The sequence below is a fragment of the Podarcis bocagei genome (genome assembly GCF_964188305.1).
Source record: "Podarcis bocagei genome assembly, chromosome: 1".
Classification (NCBI taxonomy): domain Eukaryota; kingdom Metazoa; phylum Chordata; class Lepidosauria; order Squamata; family Lacertidae; genus Podarcis; species Podarcis bocagei.
Window position 1 is genome coordinate 95,876,586 of NC_138125.1, and position 24,495 is coordinate 95,901,080.

Consider the following 24,495-nt stretch of genomic DNA (forward strand, 5'->3'; position numbering starts at 1 on the left):
GGTGACCTAAAAGATAAACCAAAGCTGAGTAGATAAACCCAGCAATAAACAATACATCAGCAATCTCCATAAAAATGTTAAATACAATAATAAGATATGATTGAAACCATCAAGCCAATAAGCACCTCAATAGAACATCAAGAAAATCAGGTTTGTTCTCAGAAATAGAAGGGCAGATCTTGCAGTGCTGAGGATTGAAACTATTTCTTAAGGTGTATTTTGTCTTTGGTATTAATTTTTGAATTAAACCAGATCTTAATTTCTGGTCAAATTCTGATCTCATTTTTTGTTACTAAGTCATTCACAAAACCTGTAGTGAAAATTCACTTACCGTCTTGGTTCTGTGTTTTATTAAGAAGTCTTCTAAGTGCCAATAAGAACAGTTTAGTTTATTTGTGACTCAGCTATTGTAAGTCGTTAATAATGGCAGGAAAAGCCAGAGGATAAATTCCTTTGTATTTAGAAGTGTTTTTCCCTTTCTAATAGACCTTTATTTGACATTACTCTTCCATGATAAATGGGGAAGAGAAAAGAGGGGGAAATCTATTTCAAGCAGCGGCTTTTAAATAAACAAAAGGAGATTTTTTGTGTGTAATTAAATTGGTGAGCATTATTAGCCATTATGCAGGATTAGGATTTAGTAAGCCTCCTTAGATTTTTTTTCTCTCAAGACTTTTTTTTCTTTGTTTTTTATTTTGTTATTAGCATTTCTGAAACCAAGGTCCTTCTAAAACTAAGAGGGTTGCATATTCAGCATATATAGTGCTGGATTTATATGTGGAGCCCACTGATTTCCCTTTTATAGTTGTACCTTGGTTTTCAAACAGCTTAGTTCTTGAACATTTTGGCTCCCGAACACCGCAAACCCAGAAGTGAGTGTTCTGGTTTGCAAACTATTTTTGGAAGCCGAATGTCCGATGCACCTTCCGCGGATTCCAGTTGAGTGCAGGAATCCACACCTTGGTTTTTGAACGTTTTTGGAAGTCGAATGGACTTCCAGAACGGATTCCATTCGGGAACCAAGGTACGACTGTGTTTTCCTTAAAAGGCAGAAGATTCCATAACATCTGTTTATTGAAGAAATTCACAATGTTCTCTCTACATTTTCATTTTGTATTGTAGCTAGACTGTGGATTTCAGCCACCAGAGAATGGTGCCAGTATTGCTTCTTTTTACTTAACAGCTAGGTCTTTGCTGCTGAATGGGAAGCTTCCTGCCCAATCCATCCTCTAGAAGTACACTTTTATTTATTTATTTTTTTAGAAAAGTACTGAGCTTGCTTCATGCTGTAGAATTAGGGTGCATTCTTGAGGCACTGTCCCCTCCCAGAGCTGTGCTTCCCACCCCCCTCCCAGTTTTTTTGGGGGATAATTGTCTCTAATTTGTGACGTGATGGTCAATGACAGCCTTCATTTGAAGAATGACAACTTGTTTTGAGAACAGTAGCAATGGGACCCTTTGATAAATTCGGGTAGGGCAAGTACACAGCAAAAGCCTGATTCTGAAGAGCCCTCCAAAGTCTACTCATTCAAGAATTTCCCTGACTTTGGGTGGATTTTTCATGATCACAATCACCCTATAATTGCTTAAGTGATCCTGAAAAAACTCCAGCCTTTATAGTAACATGACCCTTCAAGAGTTACTGGGTGCTTTCTGCTAAAGGTTGAAATAAAGAGATAACTTAAAGTGATCTGAAAAAGTATCTATCTTAAGATACTCTTTACTCTTTTAAAGCACTTACTATACAGTACTCAAAATCCTTTTCTTAAATACTTACTGGTAAAGGATGAAAATAACCCTAAAGGAATATAAACATTGTTGTGCACACTAAACGTAGCTGGTTGGCTGGCCAGCTAGGCCTAATTTCTTATTTTTCCAATGTGTGCAGTTGAGCATGAGGCCACATTTTTCTGTGGACAGAAAAGTAAACCAGCAACCAGCAAAAATTCCAATTGCTTTTCATATAGTTTCCAATTAGTCCTTTATATTGTGACCAGTTAACAGGTTTTCCATTGATTATCCAACCAGAAGGAAAATCTAAAGGTTAGGAGCGAGATGAGGAGGGACCCTCAAGGAGGAATTAATGAACACACCCTAAATGATCCCCCCCCTTCCCTTCATAGTGCATAGTTTTAAGCCAATAGAAAGCTTTCACATGTTTGTTCTTTTAGGGTTCACATGGGGACTACATAGCTGTTGCAGCTGACTGGTGCTGTGTAGCTTTCCAGACATGTCCCTTTAAACCTTGGAAATTGTATAGCCCCAGTGACAATTTCTTCCGGTAGTGGTAGAAAAATCATTTTTATGCACAGTCAAAAATGAAACTGTTTTGGCTCAGATGTGCACTGGAAGCACCCTCTGCTGGTTGTAATTAGAACACATCAATTGTGTGACCCAAGGTCCTGTAAATATTAACAATGGATGGAGATTCTCATAGTATCTTCCGTGAAGAAGAAGAGAGCTTGAATGGGGACATCACTCTTTTCAGTGACCATCACACACTGAGCATTCCCATATACTTATTGTTGTTTGAAAGTTGATAATGAATAATATGAAGGCATGGGATACAGGAAACCTCAATAAATACCTTGTTCAGAGTTTCCAGTGAAGGACATAAAGTAGTGGTGTCATATACGTCTGACACTACTTCTTCCTGCAAACAAAGAAGCCAAGAAAGTTACATCAGAGGTAAATTATATTTTGGCTAAGAATGCAGTCTCCCAACCCCAATGAAAACATTGTGTGTGCTGTATCTTATATTCAAAATACATAAGAAATTGCATAGCTTCCTTGTAAATATATAGAAAATAATTATTTTCAATCAGTGGGAATGCCATTTAGATTTTCTCTTTATAATAAGCATATTTTAGGTCAATGGACATTTCCTACTTTCAAATAATATGGCTCTGCTTTCAACTTCCACTTTATGCTTAGACTGGATTGTAGTAGAGGATGTGAAGATTCCCTGATGAGGAGAAAGGATGTTAACAGAAATATTAATAGGTTTGATTACAGCGGAGCTAGCTAGCAACTGTTCAGTCATTCCTGTTATTACAAGCCATGTACAAACACTAGAGCAAAGACATATTAGAAGAAAAACCTGTCATATTTTGGGTTCTCTTATCTCATATGCGTAGGAGTTCATTCCAAGAGGGAGGTGGCAGTTTCCTCTGATAAACCCCATAAAATGTTCCTGATCCATCAAACAGCAGCTACCACTGTATCCCATCATTAAGTAGGATAGTGGACCATTTTCTTTTAAATTGGTATATGACCTACATTACAAAATTCTAAGTGTTATTGTACTATACCCACCAAAGAAATAATGCAAAGTTTATTTTTAAAATGCAGTTTAAAGAAGATCTTGTTCTGTGGAATATAAATGTAGCCTTATTGTGTGCATATTTACACAGGAGTAAATACCAGGCAGAAAGGAACCTGCACATATCATTTACAGGAGGCTTGATAGTCATACTAAGGATTAAGGTACTTGATGTTCAGCTGTTTCAGCTTCCCAGGTGTCCTAGATGGAGGCAAGCCAGCTCAGTTTACAATCTGAGCCAGAAAAGACCTTTAGGAAGAAATGTTGCTCAGTAGGAAAACTACTATTTCTCCTTAGCACTACCTAAAAGAATCTACCTCTCTAGTTTCATATAGCATAGGTGGTTGCCGACAGACATCTTTAAAAAACAGCCTTCATGGGCTGGTTGGGACTGATGGGAGTTGTAGTCCAAAACATCTGCAGGGCACCAACTTGTCAAAGGCTGCTATAAATAATAAAAAATCAAAAGAGCTTAGGCAAGAAAGCCAATGTCGGACTTCCGGGTTGGCGCCTCCAGGCAATGGCGGAGTTCCTCCGATCGGGAGGAATTTGCTCCGTGGAAATTAGGGTCTGACCGCCACAGCGAAGGTGGAGACCCACTGAAATCACAGGCGGGAGAAGCCTGTGAACCTGGGATTTGGCTGGCACCCTTTGCGCCTCCCCTACTCACGGGGAAACCCTGATTTGGGGATCCGGAGCGAAGTGGGGTGAGCGGCGTCGTGCTTCGAATTGACTGCTTCTTTCACGGAGTGAAGCCGCATCGCTGTTGCCGGAGAGCGCTGACTTTTTCCTGTGGACAATTGGATTTTAAACAACTACCCGTGAGTAGAACGGAAAATTGGATCCTTAAATTCATTAATTTGGCATCGAAACGGGAAGGTTTTAAACAGGAAGTCCGCCTTCCTCTTTTGTAAATAGATTGAAGCAAAGAAGTTGCAAGTTAAAGCCTTGGAAAGTTTTTTGTAAAGGATTAAATCTCCATCGGTTAAAACTATTAAACCCCCCTTGGAAGCAGGAGAAGAGGGGGAAAATTTTGGACCTAGCGAGCCTGCAGGAGAGAGTGAAAAACCAAATTACCACTGCTCTGAACCTGCAAAGGGGCTGCCAGAAAGAGTGACTTTTTTTGACAGCTAGCTAAATAAGAGAAATATATTGTTTCCATTGTCCTCATCTGCGTTTAAAAAGCAGGAAAAGTAACTGAAAATTGAAACTAACTTTATAGTTTAAATTGTGTTTGAAAGGATTGATACAAGTGGAGACTGTTTCCCTCTAGAGGGAGCTTTTGAAACTGTTACAAGAGTGGAGCTGGGGTTTTTCCAACTGCAAGATAAGAACTGTGTGAATGAGAGATTGACCTTGGATTTTAAGAATGTTGACAGAAGGAGCCTTAGTGACTGTATTATGTAAGATAAGCTATTCGTTGGAACAGCTCCACAAGACGACAGATGTTATGAATACCAAACTTGAGAACTTGGGACAAAAAGTGATTAATTTGGGACAAAAAGTGATCATTAATACAGAAATTGTTCAGGATTTGACACAGGAACCTACTTTGACAGGACAAACTGGGGAGAAGACGAAGGAGAAAGTTGGTGTTGTTGAACCTAAAGTAATACAAGTGGAAGCCCCAGTTTTACAGAGGCAAATTGAGGACTATAAGTGGAGGCCTTTTATGAATGAATATAGAAAAAGTCAGAATTTGAAGATTGGAGCCCTGCTTGGATTGGAGATGGAAGGTTGGATAGACTCTTTCATGCAGAGACTTACTGGCCTTTGGGTCCTGAATCTGGGTCAGGAGGTGATTGGAGTTGTGGGGGCCTTTGGATCTGGAGGAGCCTTGAAACATGATTTGAGATATTGTATGGACATTGGTTCTAGCTGTGGCCTGTTGAGAGGGAATGGGGGCATGGTTGGGTCGGGGCCCCCCCAAGACCTGCGCTTCAGCATCTTCAGCATCAAAGAATATGAAGAAAAACTGCAGAAGGGACTTGGAAAAGATTTAAGAGCCTCGGACAGAAGATCTCCAGGTTGATGAACTATATGGAATGGACGGAAATGACTGGCAGAATCTGAGACCAGGGAGAAGAGATGGTGGTAGAAGATTGGGAAAGTTTAAAGTTTATATATAGAAATATTGTAAATTTAATGAGTGTTAGAAAATTGTTGGAATGAAACTTTATGGCTTTAGCAGAAATGTTATAAGGAGTTAAGTATAAATAAGTATTTCAGTATTAATGGAAAATAAGGTAAAAATATGTTAAGATATTCATAATGATAAAAATAGAGAAAGATGGAAAGGAATTGCTGAAACAAGTAATAGAAGTGGAATACAAAAAGGGAGGTGAGAGGAGGTCGATGAAATAAGGGAATGAAAGATAGAGTAATGAAATGGTATGGTATATGTTTTTAAATTGTTGTTTTGCTTTGTTTAGTTTAGTGTGTTAAGGTTGTGTTTTGTATTGTTTACTGTATTGTTTTTTGTTTTTTCTCTTTTTTCCCTCTGCTCTATTTTGTCTTTCTCTCTCGCCTTTTTTTCTTGTAAGTTTTAAAAGCAATAAAGATTATTTTAAAAAGAAGAAGAAGAAAGCCAATGTGATACACCCCAAAGTTCAGAGTATTGCAACATCCCTGCATGCCACAAGCTGAAACACAGTTCAGGAAGTTGGTGTGATTCTCATGACCAGAAGGTTTCTCTGTAGGGTCTGATGGTGCCCTTTTCAGCAGACAGGGTAGCAAACAGGCTGGGTGGGTAGGCGTTTGTATATTTCATTATAACATTCATTTTTATTGAATGTGAGAAGGAACCAAGTGCCTGAAATATCTCAGTAGCATCTGGGGCTAACCAGGAGTTGAATAGAGCATGGGTCATTAATGAACAATCCAGCTGTCCTTCCTTTCTGTCTTTCTGGTTGTACAAGATTTTGCTCTCTGTGTTCTCAAGCATCATTCTACTGTTAGATGGAAAGGAAGGCCAGCCAGTTGGTCAGCTTGTGAGAAGGGCTCCTTCTGCTTGTTACACATTCTGTCAGCTATCATGGTTCAGCTGCCGCTGGTGCCAGTTTTCTAGAAGACCTGAATTATGGCATCAAAATTTATGGCTACTACTGTTCTTCTGTAGCATTTATGTCATCCATGTCATCTTGAATCATCTGCATATATGGTATAATTGTATTTTATTTAAAAAGCATGGGCTTCTAATAATGGATGGATGCTTTTGATGTTACTTGTACTTGTAACATTAATGTTTTTACTACTTGGGAGAAGCATCTTTTACCTGCTGTGGCAGAGCTGATTTATTTATTTTTAAAGATAATATTTTAAACCTCTTGCATATTAGGTATGCTGGGATCAGTTACAGTGAGTAGATTGGAAACTGGTGTTACATTAACAATTGGTGTCGTCCAATGTTGTATGGTTTAAGACCTCAGCCTTAGACTCTTTGGATTAAACATCGAAACAGCCATCTCCCTTCTTCCTAAAATTAAATCCTTTACTTTCAGTTCAGATTTATTTTAGATACTCTGCTTTGGGATAGGCTGCTCATATGAAGTGAATCATTGCACATCTAAGACACAAGAACTTGAATGGAAGGGCAACATAGTAGATGTAACTGTCTCCCCTATATGATGATAGTAGTGGTTGTTTTCTTTTAAAAATCCCAGTAATTTAGAACAAATTCATTTCTGCTACAAAACATGTAGCATATGATGGAAATAAACAGACAACAGGTATTCAATAATAGCAATTTATCAGTAAATAGCGGGGGGGGGGGAGAGCCTTTTACTTTGGATTCTGAGTAGATTTGTCTCTGAATGGTGTTGAGTGTTAGATAAACTCTTCAGGCTATTGAATCCACTTATATGGAATGGTGTTGTTTCTAAGTACTGCCCACAGATAATTGGATGTTTTGTGTTGAACAGCCATGAGAGATAATTGGATATTCTTCTCTGTCCAGGTATTGGACTGGATTGAAAACCATGGGGAAGCCTTCCTTAGTAAACACACTGGAGTGGGAAAATCCCTGCATCGGGCACGAGCTCTTCAGAAAAGACATGACGATTTTGAAGAAGTAGCACAGGTAAGCAAATGACAAATCTAAGCAAATTGCTTTGACAGAGGATACCATTGTACTGATTTATTGTGTTGTTTCCAGGACTCTGAAGTGCTCTGAGGTTTCTTTTCAAACATGTGAAATAATCTGTTTTGTTGGGATCTTGGGGTGAAAACCTATAATGTTTACAGGTTGAGTGCTCACTGAAAAGAGATGGAGGAAACTTCGAAGTACAGTGCCAGGAGAGTCTAAATTTAGATTAGTGTTCAGTCTTTTTCCTTTTCTTTTTCAATGTGGAGATGGTAGGTGCAGTAAAGTGGGTAGCAGCAGAGCAACTACAGGTTTTCTTGGATTATACACCCTATCTCAGTCCTTTCCATGCAGGATTCTTGCCTGATTATGGCTGGAAGCAACTTTTACAGCCTTGGTAAATGATTTTTACCTAGAGGCTGACTGGGGAAATGCTGTTGATCAGAAGCATTTGAGATTGTACATTGTTCTCTTGCATCATTTGGCTTGTTGGATGGGGATGTCAAGGCTGGCACTCCAGTGATTTAGTTCATTCTGTCTGTTCATACTTAGGAAGACTAGGAGAGCCCAATGGGAGTTAAATAAAAAATAAATAACTTCCATATTTGGCCAGTGTAATGTGACAGTGACTCAGGAGTTGTAGTTTACATGTGCAGAGGCATGATGATATTTAAACTGTGTTTCACCAGTTGTATTGACTGACTGTGGTCTTCTGAGACCAGTTCAAGACTTGACTGATAAAGCCTTAGCCATTCATGGTCTGGGCATATCTAAATGATTGACCATGATAGTATCATTTTCATATATATTTTTTCCATGGGAATCAGTCCACAAAACAATTTGATGTCAGAATAAAGCATAATTCACAAAAAGCACATCAAAGGAATTACTGTTGTTGTACCTTTTTATAACTAAGGCAAAATAGAAAAATAGTGCACATCCAATCATCATACTAGCCCTCTCTAACTCTAGGTTCTATAAGCTGCAGTAACCACAAAAACTACCTCTCATGCCTTCTCCTTGGGCATCCAGCTTATTCAGTCAACATGGCGCTATCCCATTCTCCAGAAGACATTAGCTTAGCCTCCAGTATGATGGCTTCAAATTACTTCACAGTAAGGCTTTTCATTCTCACAGGTACCAGTATGTACCTTTGAAAGTCAATTTAGCAAAGATAATAATCTGAAGGATCTGAAGGATCTTAATAGTCTATTGTTCTTACTGCCATATTCTTGAGACTAAAAGATGTTATACCATCTCTTGATTTCTTCCATTGGCTCCTGTTTATACATTCAATCTTATTGTCATGATTAATTCATCTCTTCCTTGGCATTTACAGCCAGTGGATAGAAGTATGTCTCTTCTTAATTGAAACTTCCCATAACATACATATTGAATTCCTTTGGGCTACTTTTTGATTACTTAAGTATCCTTAAACCCTCCCCCACCCATCATTTGACTACTTATTAATGAACTTCCGGAGAGTGTAGAGGTGTTCTGGTCAGAAGCGTAGCTAGTCAAGAAATAAGGGTTCACTCTGTATTGGGTGAGATAGCACACCATAATTCACCAAGTAATTAGCACTCAGTTGTCTGTACCACATTTGTAATAGAAACAACAGCAAAACAACCTATATATTTTTTTGTATTGGTATTTGGAAAAATATACAGTGGTGCCCCGCAAGACGAATGCCTCGCAAGACGGAAAACCCGCTAGACGAAAGGGTTTTCCATTTTTCAGTGTGCTTCGCAGGACGAATTTCCCTATGGGCTTGCTTCGCAAGATGAAAATGTCTTGCAAGTCTTGAGATTTTTTTTCGCTTCCCCCCCTTTTTCTAAGCCGCTAAGCCTTTAATAGCCTTTTAGCAGCTAAGCCGCTAAGCCTTTAATAGCCGCTAAACCGCTAATAGCGCTAATCCGCTAATAGGGTTGCTTCGCAAGACGAAAAAACCGCTAGACGAAGATACTCGCGGAACGGATTAATTTCGTCTTGCGAGGCACCACTGTATTTGGTTTCATTTGGGAAAGAAGTAAAAGAACACAGGAAGCCACCAGTCTCAGGAAGAAGGAAATAAATCTTCAGGTGCACAAGCGACAAGCTTTTATTGAGCCCAATGCATTTCAAACTGAGCTCTTCCTTTAGGGCACTATGAATATAAATAATATGAAACTGAAGAAAAGAATGGGCATATTCCTCTTGAGTATGCTCTATTATAAATGGAACATATTGCTGATTTTCAAAGTGCTATATGACTCTTTCATGTTCCAAATGTGAGATGTTTGGCTTTTGGAAGTGAATAGGAATATTCATGCACAATAAAGGTTTTTTTTGCATATGCCCCAACTCATTATATGTGTGCTAAAAAAATCTTTACTGCACATCCACATCTCTGTTTGCTAAGTTTTCATACTGGCCAACATCTTATTCATCTGCCAGGAGAGTCCATTTTTCCCAGCCATAATGAAACTATGTGTGTGTACTTTTTACATCTCATCCTATTATTTCCTTCTAGCTAGTCTCACTGTCTCTACAAACATAATACCTCCTTCAGAAATCTACAAATCCCAGTCTTGTTTTTTTAGGGAATCCTGTTACAAAGTTATTTTAATGCAGAATGTTAGGTCCCCCGATGGGAATTCATGAAAGCTTGATCAGAAGTAGGAAACAGGGTTAGAGATTCAAGCGGAGTATTTTTGTTTTGGAAACTGATAATAGTGCTTTGACATGACTGTTTGAAAACTTGTATATAAGGTTATTTAAGAGAAGGTTTTAAAGGGACTGTAGAGGAGGGCAGAGAAACATCCTTCTGTCTCTCCTGTCCTCTTGCTTCATGTGGATAGGAACTGAACATCATGGCAGGGAAGCAATGGGAACAGAAGGGCTTTCCTGCTATTCTGCTCAATATCAAAGACTGCTTATGCCAAGCCAGAGAGAACCAGGGGATCTCCCTGTCCCTTCTTTCTATATGTGAGGATGCCAAGCCAGAATTGTAAATTTTAAAAATCCTATTCTGTTTTTAAAATAGGTGGCATACATCCTGGATAAAGGAAAGAGGGTTTCATAGTTTCGGGTTTGTAATATTTTGCTCTATCGATCCAGAATGTCAATTACTGTTTCAGAACATGGCTCTTCTTCCCACTATTGACCATATCCCCCTACTGACTTCAATAGCAGCTTGACCTGTGCCTTGTCTCTGGATAGATTTACACAATTTACACCAGAATCTTCTTACTAATTTATGGGGAATGTCTGAAATGTGACCGCTGAATGCTATGTGTCACTCTGGGACATATATAGCTTGGAACCAGGAAACTCCCACATTGTATCAAAGGTTAAAGGTTTGTGAAAATAATACTCATTTCTTTGGAAAAGTGTGATAGCAAAGTGCAGAGGCCAGACATTTGTCAAAGCTAGGATTCCTTTGAAGAATTGTATCTTGTGTTGGATATAATTTATTATGCGGTTTGGGAAGGAATTTCTATGTTATCCACTGGTTGCTTGATGATAGTCACTTGTTTTGCTCAAGCTATCTGTCTGTTTTCAAAGTTAAATGTTAACTGTGTACATTTAGGACTATAAATGGGTGGGGGAATATAAATGGGAGGGGCATTTTGTGAAGTCAGATGGAAGTACTCCTTCCCATAATTTTTATATTTCTATTTCTAATTATTTATAAAAAAAATTCACAGCTACAACCAATGTTCTTCAAATGTGCTACAGTTTGATAATCAAGCCACTGGTCTTGCTGTGAACCTAGTCCTTCTTCTCAGAAACTGTAATATAAAAGTCTGAATATAAAAGGTGATTTCTTGCTCTGTTGATCCCAGAGCATAAGAAATACTGAATGATTAAGATGTAACTCTGAAGTATCCTGGATCCCCAGAAAGGTCTCTGAATTAAATCTGATCTTTAAAGATGTCTCTCCAACTCTTCATTGCATTTGTAGTGCCCCTGATATTTCCTCCCCGCCCCCTCTGCTTTTGCATTAGATTTATGAGTTCATTCTGATGACTTGTTGTGGCTTATTTGCATCTCAAAAAACCTGGGCACACAAGCAATTAGTTTGCATGACTAGTATAATATGGGAGCCACATGACCATGGGCTCCTTCCATGAAAAGAAAAAATACATCTTCTACCTTATGGGAAATGAAATTGTCAGCAAGGCAATTGAGTTTGTTGGACCTTACATTCTTGGCAAAGCTTGAGTTCCAACAGACATCAGGGCAGTTGAAGTCTTCCATGACTACTATATCTCTCCTTGATGGGGTTGCACTCCCTCTGAATGAGTGAGTACGTAGCCTGGATCCTTTGCTGTTGCTTGAGTGTGTACTGCTTGAGTGTGTTGCTGTGCTCCTGTCTGAACAAGGATAGACAACTTCTGTTGTCTATGTTCTGGTTACCTTCAGAAGGCTGAAACATCAACTGGAATTTGGTGGCCAGATTGCTCAATGAGGCAGGGCAATTTGGTTTCCAGGCCCGATTCAAAGTGCTCTTCTTGACCTATAAAGCCTTAAACAGCTCAGGACCTCAGTGCCTCAAGGAGTGCCTCTCCCCATATGAACCAACTCTGGCCCTGAGGCTCTTCTTTGTGTACGCCCTCAATGAAAGGTCCGGAAGGCGGCAACACAAGAATGGGCCTTTTCTTTGGTGGCTCCGTTTGTGGAATGCTCTCCCCAGGGAGACTTGCCTGGTGCCTTCATTATAAATCTTCAGGTGCTAGGCAAAAACGTTTCTCTATAACCAGACCTTTGGCTGATTAAACAATCTATGGCCTTTTAAGTGTGTTTGTGGGAGGCAATTATTGTTTGTTTGTTTTTGTTTTGTTTGTTATGTATTTTGTATTCTCATTTTGTATGTTTGTTGTGAACCATGATGTGATATTCAGTTGAAGGGTGGCATACAAATCTCATTATTAATAATAATATGTCTATTAAGGAATGGAAATATAAATAAATTGTGTACCCCTTTATCAGAAAAATAACGCTGTTGCAAAGTGAATAAGGGATGGTGATCAGAATTTGCATTTTTGGTCCTGCAGATGGCACTGTCCCTGCATCTCGATGTCAAAAGTCTGACCCAGTGGCCTCATTTTAAAACCAACTTAGGAAAGCATTGTTTGAATAGTAACTGCTAGAAAAGTGCAGTATTTCCTTCAGACATTTCCATCCTTGTCTAGACAGCTTGTTAATTTTCTTGCTAGAAGAGGTTAAAAGCTATCTACTTCATACTTCCAGAAGCCAGCTCATTTTTTAATACCACCTTTCTCCCTTTCCCCCATAATGCATGAAATTAATTACACGATGGATGGATGGATGGATGGATGGATGCATGAGGGTATTTGCACAAATTCAGCATTTATTAATTAAAATTCTTTAAACCCTGTGCATGCAATTCAGAGAGGAAGACACAAGCTTGAACAGGAAATGCAACAAGATTTTACTAAACCTATGAGGCACTAAAAAATTAAAACGAAATGAAATTTGACATGTGCTGATGATATGGGCAGAGCCTTTCAGTTGTTCTTAATGAGGGAATTGAAGACTGTACAAATTCAAGAAAGTGCAGTTTGATTCTTTCATTACATTTCATAAATGATGTAATGGGGCACGTGCGAAGACTCTGCCATGAAAATGGTCACAGATGTATTAGCTCAGTGATAGAGCCTCTGCTTTGCCTGTAGAAGGCCCCAGACTCAGTCCCCAGAATCTTCAGGTAAGGCTGGGAGACATTCCTGTCTGAAACCCCATCCTGGCAGTGTAGGCAATGCTGAGCTAGATGGACCAATGTTCTGACCCAGTATAAGGCAGCTTCCTTTGTTTCTAAAAAAGCACATTTGAATATAAAATAGGAAACTGAAATCCCTAGTCCCATTTGTACACATGCATTTCACAAATCATTCCACTTTAATTTAGCAAAAATGACAACCATGCAATGCCTTTATGAAGCACTCTCTTAATATTTTTTCATTCTGAACTGATTTTTTTCTTCCTGTAGTCCTTATACACAAATTCTACTTTGATTAGTGTCAACATCAACAACAAAAAAACATTCTTGTTGGGGGTGGGGGTGGGGGGGACTTGTGTTACTTTTGGTTTGTTGATAAACAGGACAAGTCCTTAATTGGCCCTCCTCCTGTTGACTAATTCCCACACACTTTGCATCCATTAGCCGTACATAGTACGTTCTGTGACAAACTGAATCACATTCTTTCAGTTAACATCTGCATGCTCTTTCATCTAATTTCACAGACTGATATGCATAAGATGAGTATAGCAGAGAAGAACACCCACCAGATGTGCACAATGTAACCCCATCCTCATTGCTTTCCTGTGTCTTTTCTTACACATTACCTTTATCCTATCCTCCTCCATCATTGAAAAAACGATAAGAGGCTGCCCTCAAGGCTCCCTGAGCCTTTCAGAATGGAAGGGGAAAGGCAAATGCTCCACCAGAGAGTCAGTATATCATTCCCTCTCCAGAAGGTGTGAAGGGATGCAGGGGTGGGGAGCTCATTCATGCTTGGAAAGGCTCCTTTGATGAGAAGCTTAATCATGGTCCATTGCTCAATTATTTTTTATAACAAAGGGGGAGGGTGGAGTGGAAAGATCTGCTCAGGTGGTTTGCAGACCTTCAGACATTACAACTGTGCTGTCAGATATATCCGTGAAAAAGCAGCTCCAACAGGAAGGCTGTAGAATCGTAAGGACACTGCAGACAACTTCTGACTTATTTTTCAAGGACATGTTCAAGCTCTTCTAAGGAATTCCTGAGATTCCTAGCTGAGTCTTGGATTTTGTTGTTTACCAAGAAAATACATGTCAACTTTATTGGGCAAGAAGTCTTACTCCTTTCCCCCTTCTTGGGATAGATATTTATCCATGTTTGGCTTGAAGCACCACCAGCCTGATTGAGTAAGGGTAGCATTTGTATGTATATTTGTCTTGGAAGACAACACTTTGTATTTGGTAATTATTTGGTAATCATTTTTTTAAATGTATTTTAAAATATATGAAAGAACACTTCTGATTGGTAAAACATACACTTCCAGCTTTACTTGGCTTTGAATAATGGACCAGGTGCAAGTAGGTTGGAACAGAGATTTTACCTACTAAGTCACTCTACTGAAATATGGTGGGTTGAAGTCTCCTGCCTTTTTGTCACCTGGTTCAATGACTGCTCTTGCCTTGTCAATGGAGGGATGAGAGACTAAGCCCTACCATGTTACTATGTAGTTGTTTGACTCGATACAGTGTCCTGGCCTTGTCTGGCTTGAAAACAAACATAGCTGGGGACTGAGTAAGGTTATGCCTCATCCAACTATTATTAATAATAATAATTGAATTTATATACCGCCCTATACTCGGAGGTCTCAGGGCAGTTCACAGAATAAAATCAAAATATAAAACCACAAAATACATAATAAAAATAAAAACAACAACCCAATAGCACCCCCTCCAAAAACAAAACAAAAACTACTGCATTTTAAAAGGGCATAGGATGTCAATTAAATCAGCCAAAGACCTGGTTAAAAAGGAATGTTTTTGCCTGGTGCCTAAAGGTGTATAATCAAGGTACCAGAACTTCCCTGGAGAGTATTCCACAGATGGGGAGCCACTGCAGAGAAGGCCCGTTCTTGTGTTGCTACGATCTGGACCTCTTGAGGAGGAGGCACATGATAGAGGGCCTCAGAAGATGATCTCAGGGTCCGGGTAGGTTCATATGGAAAGAGGCAGTACAATCTCTGTTCCAACCTACTACACAGTGATCTAGCAGGACTCAGACTTCTTCCTTCATCTTTGGTGCTCAATTTCCACTTATTGAAAAGAAACTCTCTCTCTTTTTTACCCTATGTGATAAGCATCAATTGCTAATGAATAAAAAACATGAAACATATTAATTGACATGGTAATCTGTTCAGTCAAATAAATGCCACTGACTTTTTAACCCGTGGTGGCTTTTCTTCCTGTGACCTTTTGAAAAATAGTATTTGCCATTTCTTTTTCTTAGTAGTGAAGAAACCAATTTATGCCCTCTTGTTCTTTCACACATAAAATAATTACATGTGTGTACATTTGTAAGCGTGCCATTTTGCAGTCTGTAGGAAGTTTTCCAGTTTTCGAGATGGCATATTTTATCAGTTTCAAAAGATTATTATTTATTGCTTATCACAGAGAAGTTATTAAGCTAATTGAAATGGAAAACTGGTTTTGCCTTAGCTTGAGTTGGTTCAAAGCAAGATAAAGCTATTTAAGATATTTGTTTATTTCTGGTATTTATACCCCATCTTTCCATAAAATATATAATCAAGGCAACTTACAAAAACCATCACTTCATAAATATTGTCAAATACAATAAAATAAATTGTAAACTAAAACATGTTGGTGATTTATTAAATTTGTATACCACCCTTCTTCAAAAGATCACAGGGCAGTTCACAACCTAATAATACAGAATGAGAACACAAAATAGAGAATGAAACAAAAACAAACCAATAAGCTCTTCCTACGCAAGCACATTTAAAAGGCCATAGAATGTTTAATCAGCCAAAAGCTGATTATAGAGAAACCTTTTTGCCTGGTGCCTAATATTACTAACATCTTTGAAAAGTGGCAGCAGTTTAAAATTATTTTAAGAGCATGCAACAAAGCTCCACTGGGTGACAAAGCCTTAGGCAAAACACCTTAAAAACATATTATGTTACTATGGCCTTTTGGGGCTAATTAACATCTGTAAATTGGACATTGTTCTTAAACTAGCTGAATTTACTTTTCTTTTACTATATGATATACTTGGATGATATACTGGTCCATCTTGATAAAAATCAGTATTTTAAATATTTGGGGTTTTATCCAACAAAGTTATCCCACTTGCAAAAGAGCTTCAACTTTTGCTCCCCGCACTGTGTCCCTTCCAAAACTGTTCTGGGGGTTCCCCTTACCCTCCAGAGCTCATAGGAGACATGGGTGATGGAAGAGGGAGGGGAGGTTCCATTGCAGAATTGAAAGTACTTGTTCAAAAGGAATTACTTCCCTGGGTGCAACCATTAGTGATTTTATTATTGGATTTTATGGATTTATATTATATACAACTGTAAACAACTTTGACAGGCATTTTTGCCTTAAAAATGGTCTAATCTATTAAATAAAATATTTATATATAAAAAAGTAGGAAAGCTGTTCTGAATTCTGAGAGTCATGACTGAGAAATGATGTCTTATGCCTACCCTGCCACACATTTGACAGTGGAGCAGGTTAAAAAATAGCAAGCCAAATAATTTGTTGGTATTTTTTAAAAGAAATGCAAAATAAGTATTTTAAAATATTAAATTACTTTTAAATAAGTAATTTTAAATATTTTGAATTCCACAGAGAGCTTTGTTTATGTGGACTGCCTTATTTTGTTCAGCATCAGGTAATACTCTACGACACAGTTGGAACTTGCATTTTGAGCTCCCCTGACATTATAGAGCAGTGGTGGGGAACTTGTGGCTTATGGAAGCTGAAGTTTCTGGACTTCAGCTTCCATAACCCCTGACCATTGGCAATGTTGACAGGGGCTGGTGGGAGTTAGAGTCCAGGAGGGCCACATGCTCCCTAGCCACGTTGTAGAGGTGTCTCTTCTTTGTGTGTAGCTCCACATGGATGTCAGAGCCCCTGTGAGTGCACTGAGGCAGCTTAATCAGAAATAATCCACACACTCAGGTAAGGGAGTTGTTAAATACTGTTGATTTTCATGAGTCCAATAGATATGTTTGTAAATTAGGCCAGAATCTCACAGATTGATTGCTTTTGTCAAAACACAAAAATAAGGGAGTAGACACATTTTTTAAAGAAGTAATGTTTCCAGTTCACTACATTTACATGTTGCAACATGCTAGCCATCAGTGCTCCTACTTAAACAAATGCATTGTGAAATATCTCCTGGGAGACCATGTCTGCTTCCGAAGTAGTTAACCATCTGAATTGCTTCTTACCCTACGTCATATTTGAAAGATTCCAGGGATCATGGAAATAAGTGAATGCTGAGCCTTTTTAATCTGTCAAACAAGCTAGCTCTGGAGAGGTTATGCGTTTCAAATGAGAAACTATTTCATGCCTATTTGGAGATTACTCTGTGTGGGTTTTTGCTAGCTCCTCTTGCTGAGAGCATCACTTGGAATAACTGCTGTCATTTTAAGATGCTGGTTTCTGTTCCTGCGTTTCGGAAGTGTAAATACTCATGCTAGAGCTTCAGTTGCCACATTTGTGTGACTTGCACTTTGTTTCTTGCTCTGTTTCCTGGTAGAATACCTATACTAATGCAGACAAGCTACTGGAAGCAGCAGAGCAGTTGGCTCAAACCGGAGAGTGTGACCCTGAAGAGATCTACAAGGCAGCACGGCATCTGGAAGTGCGGATTCAGGACTTTGTCAGAAGAGTGGAGCAGAGGAAGCTTCTTTTGGACATGTCTGTATCCTTCCACACTCATACCAAAGAGGTAAGATGCTTACAGTGTGATCAGAGCTGCATTGAGGGGAGTGCGACTAGTTTGCCCTAGCCAAGAGGGTGCTGCAGGGGGCGCCGCAACCAGTACTTAGAACAGAAAGCAAGAGACAGGGGAGCACAGAATTTTGCCATCACACAAGTGACTGCTGATATTTGACTGATGTTGCAAAGCCTGTAATACTCAAGAAAGTTTTAAGTTGCTTAAGCCATAATAGACTGAATGTGAAATGTACAGCATGAAAACTCAGAAAACATTGACAACTTGTATATCTTGCAAAAATTCCATATTTTCTCTCCTTTCATTTGTTTAATGTAAATCCAAGAAAAAGTGTTGTTGTTGTTGTTAATTCCGTTTATATAACACCCTTTATCAAAAGAGCCCAGGGCAGTGTACAACATTAAAAACACAGAAGTGATAAAAAGTTTTTAAAGCAAATTTACAGCAGTCTCATGAGAGGAGAGCAAGGTGACCAAGTTCATAATAATTAAATAGTAATAATGTACAGTTTATACTAATTGCATTTGGTCTGAGCTCTTTTTAAAAGAATATAAGTTATAATCACAGGCATAACTGAGTAGAAGTGTTTCTTGAGGAATTTCATTAAAATGAAGCATCTGTTTTACTATTTCTAGTAACTTTCTAACTAAGAATTCAGATTATGATCAGAAATGGTTATACTTTCATACTATTTAAAATGGGTCCAAAATGCATGTTCCCATGTGTTTTTCAGTTGCTTGCTCAGAACGAGACTAAATGCTGTTTTAGTTCAAGTGAAAAATGTGCAAAGATAAGACACTCGAGCAGGAGACAGAGAGGACAGGGCGTTGAAATTGGAGGCCCCTGAGGGTGCAATTAAAGCATACTTCACATTTTTCCCCTTTCGACCAAAGGCTATTCAGCAATGTGTGCCTTTGGAAGATAAGTTTTATTCTGTGAGGAGAAAGGATTAATCTGAATCATTGTTTTTTCATGCACTGTAGCATCTGTGTGCCACAGCACTCTTGATCCATAAAGGCACCCGCAGGAGCTGAAGGCTTTGCCAGTATTAGCTGAATTATGTACTACAAACAAGTAATTTGTAATAAGCTGCTGCAGAGTTAGGGGAGCCTGAGCAAACAAACGTATTTGGTCACAGATAAGCTAGTGTAAAGGAAATGGTCTGCAGTGCATGGGTCTTTCTCTTCAGCATCTTGAATGGTATGCAGCACTTTTAGCTATGGATGGGACATGGAAGACAATGTGCATTCCTTTTATGAATCAAGTATCTCTTTATTGGTTTGGTTGGGTCTACCCACATATTCACATGATGCAGTAACAGTTGTGTATGCACACATACACCACAGTTCTTAGGCACCCCAGAACTTAAGATTTGTCTGTTGTAAATTGCTTAATATTAAATAGTTTGTTGGGGAATATGTGTGGGCTCATAATTGCCATTTGGAAATGTACAGCTCTTCTTTACTGTTACTCTGGCAGGGTATTGTCTCTCCTGAAGTGTGCTGCTTACTGTCTGGTGATTTTACTTTGTAGATCAGAGAGATAAGGAAGATACTGGGTAGGTAAAACTTAACCATCTGGAGTAGGAAAATTATTAAAAGACAGTACTGTAATGGCTTAGCCTGATACCTGTGAGTAAAATAAAAATAAAAAATAGCACTTGGAGCAGTGTAGGGATAGTGTTTACCTATTAGGTTCTAATCTCTCTTGGGTAGGGGAAGTTGTCCAGAAAAAGGAACTTGTTCAATGGAGTGTGGAGCTGGCTTTCAGTCACAGGAAACTAAGAATAATGTGAGAGTATAATTTATATCATTTGGAAGTTTCAAATGTTTGAGGGCAGGAGGAAAGGGTGGGAGACATACCCTTGTGATCTGAGACTACTAGGCTTTTAGATTATAATAATAATAATAATAATAATTTATTATTTATACCCCGCCCATCTGGCTGGGTTTCCCCAGCCACTCTGGGCGGCTTCCACAGAAACCAAAAAACACTAAAATATCATACATTAAAAGCTTCCCTGAATAGGGCTGCCTTAAGATGTTTTCTGAATGTCAGGTAGTTGTCCATCACCTTGACATCCGATGGGAGGGCATTCCACAGGGCGGGCGCCACCACCGAAAAGGCCCTCTGCCTGGTTCCCTGTAGCTTCGCTTCTCGCAATGAGGGAACTGCCAGAAGGCCCTCGGCGCTGGACCTCAGTGTCCGGGCAGAACGATTAATGCACTGAGCATGTTAAGGGAGAAAATTGCACAAAAAGAGTACAACTAATATGGACTGCCCATAGGTTTCATGATTTTAATTCAGCCTTTCTAGAGCATAACATTTGGAAACTATCCCAAAGGATAGTGCAGTGTTCTATGCATAAGCTATCCTACCCTTATTGATGTGTATAGTTTTTTACATCTACTTTCCTTTATGTCAGCTGGTCTTTAGGCCTTTGGTGTAGAGATGATGCCATAGAAGTAGTGTTATTTCATCAAAAGCATCAAGATAGTGTTATTTTATCAAGTACAAAGTTGAAATTCTAAGCTTGTACAAAATAAGGAAAGCTGCTTGATTCAGTGAGGTTTGGTAGGATGTTTTGTTTAACCTTTTAAAAAGTTTTTGCAGAATGGTTTAGAATTGTCACAAATGATTTACTTTTGAAATTCCAGGACAGTGGTGAGGAAGTCACATAAAGCACTTGGAGATCTATCAGGATTATGTCCTGTGTCATGTTTAGCTAATGAAAATACAAAGCAGAAGGAAAATACATAGATGCTGGAGAAATTACATCCTTTGACTAAGGATTTGTGGAATGTTTCAAAGCAGCAAAAAGAGTGGGAACTTCATGGTTCCTTCCAGACAGTCTAATAAATCACTTCCTTTTCAATGCAGGGTGCTGGAACTCTTAGAAGCACACATTCTGTTGTCAACTTACCACGGCTTAAAAAATAAGCAGTAACTGTTGCCCTCTTCGGGCAGACTGATTCAGTGTTAAAACTGGCATGTGGGGGGTGTGTGTGTGCTGTGGGGACAGGAGCACTAGCTCTGTCCCTCTGTCTCCATGCCAATTGCCTTCCATGGGTTAGAGGACAAACTTCTGTACCTTTTAGAACTTGGGGGTTCTAAAATGCATGGAAAGTCTCAATGAGTTCAGGATGCTCTTCACTTCAGCAGTCCCCCACCCTTCAGCTCATAGAGGGTAACTGGAGTGGCAGTAAGGGGGTGCAGCTAGGGTGATCATCCCTGAAGCAGCGCCCTGCCCCCCGTGTCTACACAGTATTCGATTTTCTGAAGAGGGCTTATATAAATGCTGATTGCTTTCATGCAGTTTGCTTCTGTAAAGTAAGCATGGAATTTGGCTTGCCCTTGACCGTGTCTGTTCTTAATTACCTCCAGATTAATAATGACATAGAAATTAAAATATTATTTTGATAGGAGCATGATTTTGTCAGTCATTCTAAAGCTACAATTCATGAGCATCTGACTCCCCAGTAGCACAATTTAATATTATGGGATGGATGAACTCTGAATCCATCACACACATTTTTGGGGACCTTGGCATGCTAACTGATGCAAGCATAGCTGCCTTAAGCATATTTGCCTCGAGTAGAGGTTATATTTAGCTGTATCAATTTGGCGCATGAAAAAATCTGAAACATCAGATTATAAGCACTACAATTTTTCCCTATGATGCAAGGACATCATTCTTGTACAGAAACATCAAAAGAGGCCTTACTTTAATGATGAATAGCTCTGAGTTGATATCTGTTTATTTCAAGAATGTCTTAGCTTACATTGTGAGATGGATTCTTGTTTTGCCCAAGAACTGTCGGCTAGAGTGAAACCGTTTCCAGGGCAGGTCCAGAATCCTCTTGTAAGGTGTTGGAAAGCTTGAATCAGAGAATCTGACAGCGGGACTCAGGCTCCTTATTTTCTTTGCCAGTAGGGTGCCTGTGAAGGAGATATTTGTGTGGTCTTTTATTCTGTTAGTGCTACCCAGATAATGGTAGCTCATCCACCTAGCAGAAGCAGATTTATTGCCAAAGCAAACGAGGGCCTGGCTAGCCTTATATACGGTAATTGTTGTCTTAGGCTTGGTTCCTCTTTCTGAGCAACTTATCATGCAGAATAGTTGCTTTGGAGATTCCTGTACTTGACCTCCCTTCTTCTGTCTTCAGTCTTTTGGAACCTAACCCAAATCTGTGCACATAGCAGACAGAAATACTTCCCTTGGCTCTCTGGAGGGCTTTGTGCTGGAGAGGAATGCACTGGAAGCCTCAGAATAGATAAGACAAAGTCTAAAGTGGCCCAGAAGACTGCACTAAGCCTCATGCCATATGCTACCAGGCCCCTGTGTGTTAAATAGGCAGTACTATTACTGCCTCCTTAGTTTACTTAAAGCCACTGAGTAGGTAGGTGCTGTGATGCCTTGTTCTACTTGCCCCTTTTATACATAGACTGAATGCCATAATCTACTTTGATTCAATGCTTTTTAGACTTGAAACACTAGGTTCCATTCATGACATATTAATTCCAATCAACTCATCACTGTTGAATTGTTTACTTACAAATTTGGGGTGTCTTTTACCTACTAAAAGTTGTCATTTGTCCCCATATTACACATAAACTATGGCTTAATGTAGCTGTACACTGAGCTGGTACACACCACTGCAAAGCTTGAACTTCACTCCCCTCACTGTTCCTACAGCTGCTGTGCTGTCAGAAGATTAGAACTAGAATCTAGCTTGTCATTATATCCAAACCCTGGCTTGTGGTAACCATGGTTTGTTTTTTGCCTACTGTTTGTGGCTTGCTTGGGACATGAATGGGAATCCTGTGAATTGATCAAAAATCACATTTTGATTGAAATTGTTTCTGAAATATTTTAAATCTTATTAACAGCACAGATTCTTTGTAATGGGATTTTGCAGTCATAACTGAAGACCAGGGGACTAAAACCTTCTGAGTCAACAAAGATGTACAGTTTAATAGTTTTTAAATATGCAAATCCTTGTTGTAAAAGGTCATGCACCAGGAATAAACACTGTTAATGTAGATTCTGATGCTATCTTGACCTGATTTGTTTGAGTATATTGCAAATGCGTAAGAGTTCAGGTTGCATCATCAGTAGTAGTACTTTAGATGTATATCACATGAAAATAACTAGCTGAGAGCAAATCTTAGTCTTTGCACTGAATTTATCATTTTATTTTCTCAAACTTGTTTTCCTCCTCCTCCATTCTAGGACCAACATGACTTCTATAATGTATCACCATCACTTCATTGCTGCTTTTCACTGTGGTATACAAATTGAGTCCTTAATTCTACTATATGATGGCCAGATGTGTAATCTACATCTCCAAAGTTTCTTACCACATGTTTATACGTTAATATCCCATATGTACAACCCCATACACCAGTGGGAAGAAATATCAGTAGCTGTGGGATTTCCCCCTACATTTACCATGAATATTTCATTTATTTATTTTATTACATGTGTAGACCACTCCTCACTTAAAAACAAAATAAATCACTTGTTTACAGTTCAGTAGTACCTCGGGTTAAGAACTTAATTAGTTCTGAAACTGTTCTGAACCTGTGGTACTACTTTAGGTAATGGGGCCTCCCGCTGCCGCTGCATAGCCGCATGCTTTCTGTTCTCATCCTGAAGCAAAGTTCTTAACCCGAGGTTATTTGTGGGTTAGTGGAGTCTGTAACCTGAAGCGTCTGTAACTCGAGGTACCACTGTACAAATAAATATAATAAATATAATATAATAATATTATATCAATACAATATTACAAATATTAAAACCCAATAGTACAGTACATAATCAAAGCAGCAAATATGAAACCACAATCAGAAGGTATGTACATCCACAGAAGGGGGATGCATCACTAAAATTTTATTTTGCAACTTTATGATGCTTTTCAATTATGGCAAGCCATTCTGAAAGTGATACTTGCTTGAAAAGCAGGGCTAAAATAGAATGAATGAATGAATGAATGAATGAATGAATGGATAGATAGAGAGAAAATAAAGCTCCTGAATAAATAGCCAATCTGATTTGTGGTGGAAATTATTTATATTGAGGGGAACCTTTATAAGGTCTCTCTTGATACAATTTTTGCACTGTTTCCTCAAAGAACAGCCCCATATATTTTAGGTAGCTTTTGTGCAGGATGTTGGAGTTAAGGGCTGCCTATCATTTTTCACATACCTCATCATAAGGATGAACAGTTTTCTGTATACTAAACAATTTGGACAAATAACTAGTTAGCTGTGAATTATTGAATCAATCTGGACTCTGTTGGAGAGAAAAATAAACTTCATTATTTAATTTCTTCAAGGGCAATGGGATAGTAGGGTAGAATTGTAATCAATACATTTATTATGTTTGGCGGGGGGGGGGGAATCTCCACACATCAGATTTATGCTGCACGTTTCAAAATGACTTTGGCAAAAGCGTGGCTGACATCGCCTCAAAGAATGTTACAGACTCTTTAGGACAGCAATTTCCAAATGGTTTTTTGATTGCCACACTGGCCACAGTAGGTTTTGGGGAAGTGCATTACAAAAGACTAAGGGGCAAATGGTGCTATATGCATATGTATATGCGGC

At 38.9% G+C, this 24,495-nt stretch overlaps 1 protein-coding gene across 15 annotated transcripts in view; it reads left to right on the forward strand.

Annotated features, from left to right (window-relative positions):
* Positions 1 to 24,495, forward strand: part of KALRN (kalirin RhoGEF kinase) — a 501,553-nt gene that overhangs the window by 304,660 nt on the left and 172,398 nt on the right. For all 15 annotated transcript variants that reach the window (XM_081188021.1, XM_081188031.1, XM_081188017.1 and 12 more), the window contains 2 exons: positions 7,278 to 7,400; positions 17,689 to 17,880. In XM_081188021.1, the coding sequence (XP_081044147.1) occupies positions 7,278 to 7,400; positions 17,689 to 17,880 (315 nt within the window). The remainder of the gene's footprint in view (positions 1 to 7,277; positions 7,401 to 17,688; positions 17,881 to 24,495) is intronic.